At 38.4% G+C, this 9,293-nt stretch overlaps 1 protein-coding gene across 1 annotated transcript in view; it reads right to left on the bottom strand.

Moving 5' to 3' along the window:
- Window positions 1-1,650: 1,650 nt before the first annotated feature.
- The window catches only part of RAD51 (RAD51 recombinase), a 13,763-nt gene continuing 6,120 nt past the window's right edge, over window positions 1,651-9,293 (bottom strand). Inside the window, exons 4-9 of the mRNA XM_018565364.1 lie at window positions 8,519-8,610; window positions 8,136-8,230; window positions 6,699-6,812; window positions 3,309-3,438; window positions 1,935-2,056; window positions 1,651-1,830 (exon numbers count right to left, since the gene is read on the bottom strand). Of these exons, the coding sequence (XP_018420866.1) occupies window positions 1,707-1,830; window positions 1,935-2,056; window positions 3,309-3,438; window positions 6,699-6,812; window positions 8,136-8,230; window positions 8,519-8,610 (677 nt within the window). The 3' untranslated portion in view covers window positions 1,651-1,706. The remainder of the gene's footprint in view (window positions 1,831-1,934; window positions 2,057-3,308; window positions 3,439-6,698; window positions 6,813-8,135; window positions 8,231-8,518; window positions 8,611-9,293) is intronic.

Genomic DNA, 9,293 nt, shown 5'->3' with positions numbered 1-9,293 from the left:
GTGTCAATGCTCTATCCACCGACCTAAAACAAGCATGTGCAGGAAATGCAAAAATAAGTCACAAGTGTCTTTAGCATGTTTGTGCCAGGTAATCTGTCAGGGTCTCTACTGCACACTAAATACCTGGCATTTGACTGTTGAATCGTATATGCCTTTCAATTTGGGCAGAATTCAGGTTCCCATGTGTAGCTTGTGCAGACTATGCAGTTTACCTTAGAAAGGTTTTAGAAGTCAAGTTCACTGACACTGCTGCAAGTTCTTTCCCCTGCTTCACAGTTCAAAAGGTTGTAAGATCTTGCAGTGCCTGCATAGCATCGTCTAACAATACATAAGGTTAGTTTAATGTACTGGTGCATTTGTTACAGTACCTAACATGAGCTGGCATTGCAAGCAGGTATCTACTAAAGTTTAGAAGTACTAGTTTTAGAATGATATGCTTTATGAGTGAAAAAATTAAATGGACATGCACCCTACGGTACATGCGGAGGGGCTATACGCAATTAGGTCACATTCAGACAAAATCAAGCAGGAAAACCACTTTCTATCTAGTTGATAGTTTATAGCACCACCTAGTGGCTAAACCAATGTAGACCGTTTTACTGTTAAATAAAAATATTCCAATTATCAACAATGTGAAAGTATTTAGTTTATTTTATCCATATATACATGTATACACATCAAAACAAAAACTAAACAGCAAAATAAAAAACTTTTTACAACATATAAAGTGGGAGGTCACCTGAAAAATGAAAATTCTGCTCTCTAGATTGAGATTCTGGAGCCCAGTTAGAAAAATTGGGAGCAAAGAAAATGGAGGATGCTGCTCACAGCGATTGATTTCACTTTTTCTCCCGTTCACATTAGAATGAAGACTATGTGAAATGTGACTGTGGCCATATTAGTGCACTTTGTTATTTGTTGTACTGGAAGAAGAGGATTTGTGGAACGCTTGCCCTGGAAAATGAACTGTCAGTGGACCTGAAGTATTATGTACAATGCCTCCCTCACCTTCTCACTAGTTACTATGGGCAACAGATTATTTTTTTTCAAGCAAATGTCTTTCCTCAAGTTTTCCTATTTGAGCTTTATTTTCCCCTCCGTTTATTCTACACAAAGTGAATTGGAGAAGATACCAAGTCTAGATGTAATGCAAGTGATGGAAAGATTCTAGTTATAGTATTTTAAGAAAACATACCATAAAACAAAAGCCTGCAATGTCAATGGATTCAAAGTGGGAAGCAATACACAGCTTTACCTGCCAAAATATTTGTAATTTAGCCCAGCCACACAATCATGCTTCTACTGCCTGATCACACCCCAACAATTCCACACAGGTGATGCAGATTTGTTGTCGAGCAAGTGGGAAGTAAAATGTCATGTAGGAATCCATATTCTGAACCAAAAATATAGGTATGTCACCTGCAGAGAGGAATGGCAGTACAAAACTACAAATCATTTGGCACTTAAAACCAAAAACATACGTTTTCTAAACTGTATTCTGTCCGTGTAGTTGCTTCTGATTTAGTGACATACAAGCAAGATCGGGGATCCACTAAAATCAGTCAGCTGGGATATTGCACAGTGTCAGTGACATTAATAGTAGACTGGGAATGTCCTTCTATGGCACTTGGTACACATCCTCAGCACAAGCGTTCTGCAGTAGGAGAGAGTCAAATTATTGTATGTATAGTAGTATTTGTGAGCATTCAGTCCTTGGCATCACCTACACCATCTGCATTGATTGCAAACATTGCCTCAGCCTCAGGCAGACAAGGAGAGTCATAGATCTTACAGATTCGGGTCTCTCCTCTACCTTTCCGTAAGTAAAGTCTGCATTAAAAAAAGGAAGAGAAAAAGTTACATTGGTTGCACACAACTAGAATTGTCAAACACAAAAAAAAATAAATCAAATATTGTTAATATTCATGGCATACCTTGTAGTAGACGCATGTGCAATAATATTTCCTCCAATGGGTTTTTTAGGATCAGCAGCAAACATGGCGGCTCCATCCACCTGTGCTACAACCTGGTTTGTAATCACAACAGCCACACCAAACTGTAAGAGAAAATAAACCAAAACACATCTGTAAGGCAATAATATCTGGTACTGTGGTGCAGATGTCTTAACATTGAAGATGCTAAAATATACAACTTCACAGTGCAAGATTAGTGAGCAAGAATATACTGTGTAAACAACATCTCCATACCCCGTGAAAGTCTGCTTTGTTCTTTATTGCCCATCATGGTGGATAAGTGATTTAGTGTTGTGGTCAAGCAGCGTTAGGGTATAGAACTGAATTCTAATGACATGCTTGGGCTGATTTACTAAAGGCTTTTTTAAACCATATTATCTAGAACCCCCCGCACAAAAAAACCCCCCAAACACTGACCCTAGCATGTGTCTATTACTAGGATAGGAATATTAAGCTAAGAAGCCTTTTCAAGTGCAGGGGCTGATGGGAACGGCTCCATGTTCTCTATAAAATCACGGCAGTTTAGATTACACTATACAAATACACTATACAAATAATCATAATCAACTTAGATTACAGTTCACTTATTGATTACGATTAGTAGCTATAGGTTTTTAGCACTTGCCTAATTTTAAAAGCCTGTAGGTGTTAGAAATACTAGACAGATTTTGTAACTTATTCTACATGGAAGGATTTGGAGGAAAACTATGGAAAAAGCTGGCCAATCAGGAAGCCGGGGCAGCGAGTCATTACCCGCCCCCAGGCTTCCTGATTGGCCAGAAAGCCGGCACCACTGCTTCCTCCTCACTTGGTTAGGAGGAAGAATGGAGCCAGCTTCCATGCTAATCAGGAAGGCGGGAGTCATTACACGCAGCCCAGCTTCCTTAATGGGGCTTCCGGTATCGGTATTGGCGAGTACCGGAAAAAAAATATTGGTACTCTTTACAGAAAAACCGTCATCGGTGGATCCCTGATATGGTCTATAGCAATATTTATACATCCATTCAGAAGGTATAGCCTAGCAGATGTATGATTTTTAACGGGGGTAGAATTATTCAACTTTGGGCAAACAAAAGGTTACATTTACAAAGCCAGCATACCAGGATAAGGAGATTTCCAAAAAAATAAACAAGTCCAATGGGATTTTAACATTACAGTCAGATGGCTAAAGAAACTACCCTTGTGTTAAAGCCCCCTGACACATTCCTTGGATTTGCACAATTTGGCTTCTTTCAGGGTCAGCACATTCTGTTGCTGATCGCACAAACTTGGTGTTTATGAAAGATATACTATACTCCTTGCTTAAAATATCATATTAGCATACACAACACTAACCTCATCAGCAAGTCTTAGAAGCATCCTCAAGAAGCGGGCCAAGTGCATTTGTCGTGCTGAAAGTTCCCCTCTTCCCGAATAATCTGTCCTATATAAAGCAGTAGCACTGTCCACGATGAGAAGTGCATATCTACAGAAAAAAAATACAATAGAAAAAGACAAAAAACAATTCGTCATTGGATAATAAAACAGAGTTCCAAAGGTAATTGATACAGTAACAAATAAAATCTAACTTTTGTATTGTGCGATAGAAAGCTAAAATTCACACACAAAAAAAACCCACATTCCTTGCTCACATTCAAATAATTTAAGAAAAATCAGAACTACACTGTCAGGTACAGTATTCTATAAACATCATTGAGACTTCTTAGCAATTTACCATTCAATAAAGGTAGGCAGTGATTTTATGTGAAACACCAATCTGAATCTACCCCAGCAGCATCACAAAGGACCCCATATCAAATATTGCGACATTAAACCAAGCACATTTACAGCATGGAAAGGATACCATTTCAGTAGAGGGTAGGTAGTATATGTTCTGAAAAGAAAAAAAAAATAGAAGAGGTTGTTGCCAATCTACTTTTGGGAAAGCAGCTTGAGACAATAACCCTGGTGCCGTATGGAACTGCCGGAGAAGACTTTAATGCAGTACTACTTTTGGATGCGTGAATGTTTGACCACATTAGTAGTTAACCTTCCTCCACTTGAACTAAAACCAGAAAAGTGTCTTAAGAGCAGGCACTTCCAAGTGCTTGCCATATCTTCCCTGTGGGGCACGTAAGCTCACCCATCCCATGAGTGTCTCATTGGGTAGCTAGGTACATACTGGAGTGTAGTTTGGAAGGTGAGTGTCCCAATAGCAGACAACTAGTTATAGTTGAAATTATTTATAAAAAAGAAAAAAAGAAGGGGGCTCTGGGGAGAAGGAGTAGTGGATCATACCACCATCCATAGAAGTTTGGTGGTATGGTGCAGATGAAGCTCCGATGGGCGGAGCGAAACGCATCCACCCTTGAGTGTGTGTTACACATGCTATGTCACCCACACAAACGGCAGCTCCCTTACGGATCATTGGAATTACTTTGTTTCCTGAACAACGATGAGTGAAATTCAAACGTCTGGAAGTTACTAACATATTGTGTTGAAGTACCGAAAAATCCTGAGGTATCTGAACAACTATAGAACAACCAGTTACCGTAAATAGTGCTTAACTAAAGGAAACTCCTTGGCCCCCAAAAAAAGGGGGACAATAAACGGACTAACCTCGCAGAGGTATTAAGAAAAACCCTGGGATCAGGAAAAGCCACAGACGAATCAATTGTTGGTGATAATGTTGAACAAACGGAACTCCATGGATTCGAAAAATGGAGGGGTACGAGACAGCTAACTGTGAGTACGGTCGACTATTATACAAGCTCCACTGGTCCCACACAGGTCTCCCCCTTGAAATAGATCCAACACCAGGAGGAACTTCACTGCACTGGGAAAGTTTGAATAACTTTATAAAACAAAATAATTGAGACTCTCTAAACGAATTCACTCATCAAAAGGGTTGATATACTGAGACCAGAGCATATATACATGATTATAGTGGATTGTTTTTGCCTCAAATTGTACTGATTATAGAGACTTCCTTTTCCTCAATTACAGACAAACAGTCCCTATTTCATTATACTCTTTATGCATCAGGTGCCACAAACAGGTCAGACCTATATCTCAAAGTAAAACTACTGTTCAGATTCTTCCCCCTCTTATTGTTGTATCTTTGGTATCTTCAAAAGCGGGAAAAGAAAAAAAGTACCGAGAGGGACCAAGAGTTATATTGGGAGAATTCCCCCTTTAGAAGTTTTGAAGATAGTAATTGCCGTAATCCGTGTGAGTGCATAGTATGTATGGAAGAATGCATGTATGAATGTTATGGACAACGTTGTTCTTTTATGAAGATTTTTTGTAGAAATGGAGTAACAGGTGCAGAATATGAGATTTTGTAACAAATAAAGTTTATACTTTTATAAGAAAAAGGTCTCGGTCTGTTCAGTAACCATCTTTCACAGTGTCTTTTCTTTTGAGAACACTGTTACCATTTTTCTGTGCTCATTACCTCTGGTTACATGACCTGGATGACCTACCCCAATAAACATAAAGGGATATATATGGTATATCGGAGCTCCAGGGAACAAAACACATTTTTTCTATTGTAGTGGATCATACCACCATCCATAGAAGTTTGTATGAGGCAATACAAAAAAAAAAAACAAAGCTACGTTCCTACAGTGAAATTACACTCTTAGTTGAGAGAAAAAAAACTATTCCAGGTCAAATGCAACTATACAATACAATTATACAATGCAGTCATCTCCTCAGTTGCAGTACTTCATGGGAGCATCAGTATGTTTTAATAAAATATGATCATCAGTTCCAGTGTTGTAAAATGAAAAAACTATGAAAACTTGGTGGGCCAATGACATTTCTCTGGGCTTTTTTTGCAGAAAAAGTCCAGTTCCCATAGTTACTAGGAAGTGACATTTGAATTTTAAATTTAAAAGGCAAAATTGCTAGATATAGTCTATAAATATCGTAATAGGGTGAAAATGGCAGCAGAAGAACAAATTGAAATGGTAAATTCCAACTTATGCCTGGTCACTCTGTTACAACAGTATTTGAGGGCGATAGCTGGCAGTGGCAGCAAATGGGGGTGCATACTCCACAGCCGCCCGAATATTTGTATAGGACAGCCAGGCGCTGGCTGAGAAAAACGTACCAACGTCACAGCTGTTGCAGCACTGGTATAACCACTTCAGGGCCGTGCTGTTTTTATACATATTGCAGTCCTGAAATGGTTAATTTCTTTAGATTCGAAGAGTTTAAAACACTTTACATTTTCTTTAGAACCACCCAGTATTGCAAGCTTCCAATGGGTCTAGGTACAAGATTCAGACCACTGCTACTCATTTTTTTTCAATAAAAATTTTGCTTCTAAATTCTGATATGAAAAAGCAAGACCAACATGTGAATATAAAAATGGCACAACCATGGCGAAAAAAAGTTGGTAAAATGGAAAGCAATTATGCCACCTTGGGAAAAGTTCCTACTCCTGTTTCCCTACTATATTACAACGATATAAACCAGGTTTACAGAGGTGAAAGTTCTCCCAGGAAGATGTCAAGTTTTATATCGTGGAGAAATGTGCAAAGAAAAGATTTAATGGCTTCACTTCATCCGTGTTGACATATTGCAAAGGTATGTGAAGTGGCCCAGAGCAGCTTTATGTGAAAGTATTAGTTATTATTCTTTATAAAAAACGTAATATATAAAAGTTCAACCTTTCACAGGCCACAAGTATAATTTTGTACACAAGAACAATGGCCAAAACTTGTTAATAAAGTTTACCTGGATTCTGCCATCATGGCGGACGCCTGGTATAAAAGCTGGGTTTGATGGTCTGTGTTAAATGCTCTAGCATAAGCCACATTGTCAAGAACATCACTGCCAGACAACCCATACCTATTAATAAAAAAACAAACCACAAAATATTAATTACAGCCAGAAAAAAAGGATATTTCATGCTTACAAAAACAAATGTCTAAGTCTGAGCACGCTACTAGTTCAGTGATGACAGGTGACAGAGCTGAAAGGGAAAACAACCTGGCTGTGTTTTTAAAGCTGTCCTATTTTGCTGAGGCCAAGTAATATAAAAACTCTGCATTGCATACATCACATGAGCATCAGCAACACGTGTGTTTAAAGCAAACTTCTATGGATACATTCGTAAATCGATTACATCAGCTTCTGCCAGCTATTTACACAGGGCTGACCTTTCCAGGTGCCATTAAGTTCATTGTTTGTCATCTGTCGCTCTGCTACGTATGACCGATTTGAATGAGGAGGCTACCTTGCTAAAGAACTCCGACATCAACATGTCATGCTTTGCGGCAGGAGATTGGGAGCATGGTATACACTATTTTTAAGTACTAGCTGGTGTCTTTAGCTGCTATTATAAGTAACTTTGTGTTTCAACCTGCCCTAGAAACCCAGTAGACTTCTAATGGTGGTCTACCCATAAATAAGTAGGGACCATAATTTAGTACACACATCCAAGACATGCGTTGAGAAGAGCCTAGAGATAAAAAGCACCAAACGCTATGGAAATTTTTCATATAATACATTGAACTAATTCCGGATACTTTCTCTATTGGTCCCCTCACAGCTTTTACACACATTAGTCCTTTAAACCTTCATTTCCTAAAATAATCCCCATCCTTAACTCTCACTCTAACCTCTCCCACTGAAGACTGCAGAGACCAAGTGGCCTAAGGATGGACTGGTCAAAAATATAGCCCTTCAGCTCTGCATGCTTACCCAATATTAATTCCCGATTTACTGGAGGCAGCAAAGTACTTGTGCTGGAACCTAGTTCCATCTATCCGTTTGGTATCTTGTCACCTGTTGTGCCCCTTTGCCCCACAAAACACCCACCCTTATCCATACACCATTATGCCATCAATGCTATGCATTTTTATCTTAATTTGATCTATAAGAAAGGAGGAAAACCCCAATACACAGGAAAAAATAAATCTGAACTTTATTTTTTAATGAATCTATATTAATACAACAGATTTCAACAAAGATTCATCCAGTCACTTTCTCAGCAATACTCCATACAGGTTTTGGAAGCCTTCGCATAGCTTATGTAGCGATATTAGAATCGTTGGATATATTGTACTTTAAATGCACAATACATTTCTGATATTAATGACTGTCTTCCCGTTTACATAAATGTATTGCACTAATCGTACAAAATAAAAATACTGAAATAGCATACAATACCTTTCAGCAACAGCAAGCAACCTTTCTGGTCGAAAAGTGCCCTCTGTGTCTATGTACATGGCTTTTCCTTCACCACCACCTTTATCAATGGGGAGCTGAAAAAAATACAAACGGTAATACATTTAAATATATACAATGCCATCTTTCTAAAAAGTATGATACATGTACAATAGTGACCGCACAAATTGGTTTCTAAAGATCTTCCCGGAGTTACCTAGTTTGAGACCAGTAGCCGTCAGTGACAGCTCAGACTCTGTGCTAGGAGTGCGCTTCATTACACAGGTATACATATAGGCCACATTTATGTGTACGGGCATGTGGGAAAGGGTTCAAAATTTCTTAGCCAACTTAATAAAATTTGTCAGAGTCCTGTGAGCACTTACCTGACAGGTCACTGCCAATGTGTGGCACAACTGAGTCTTTCCTGTGCGGAACTCCCCAAACATCTCTGTAATTGACCCCGTTTCAATACCCCCTGTTTAAAAGAAAAAAAATAAAATAAAAAATATAAGTACACAAAACCATTAATGGAAAAAAGGGCCTCAGTCATGAAGGGGTTAAGGGTCCCATCATTTTTATTAAAATATTCTGAATCAAAAGCTGAGTTTTGTTTTTTTATTAAATATGGAATGAGCAGTAATGGATGCCAATTACATTTGGAATTTTAAGAATTCTTTACAGTTAGAGCTGTGAAAATGTGGAATGGACTCCCCCAGGAGCTAGTCCTAGCTAGCTCAGTTAAAATCTGGATGTATTCCTAAATGCACAGAATATTACTGGATATTGAGTTCTTATAGGTATATTAACCCCTTCATGACTGAGGCCCTTTTTTCATTTTTTGCACCCATGTTATATTCCACATTTTAGGCCTGAAAATGACGTAAAACCCCCCAACATTATATATTTTCTGAATGCCAAGACCCTATAGAATAAAATGGTGGTAGTTGAAAATTTTTATGTTGCGCAATATTAGCGCAACTCCTTATTAAACCCCAAAATTTAGTGACAAAATTAAATGCCCCAAAACACAACAAATTACCCATTTTTTTAAATAAAATATAAAAGATGAGGTTACAACGAGTAAAACGATACCCAACATGCCCAGTTTACAGATTGCGTGCGACCGTGAAACGGCGAAAAACTGCAGTACCCCAAAAA

Source organism: Nanorana parkeri, unplaced genomic scaffold (genome assembly GCF_000935625.1).
Source record: "Nanorana parkeri isolate BGI_ZX_2015 unplaced genomic scaffold, ASM93562v1 scaffold837, whole genome shotgun sequence".
Lineage (NCBI taxonomy): Eukaryota > Metazoa > Chordata > Amphibia > Anura > Dicroglossidae > Nanorana > Nanorana parkeri.
The sequence above is the reverse complement of the archived record's forward strand: the minus strand, read 5'-3'. Positions and strand labels throughout refer to the sequence as shown.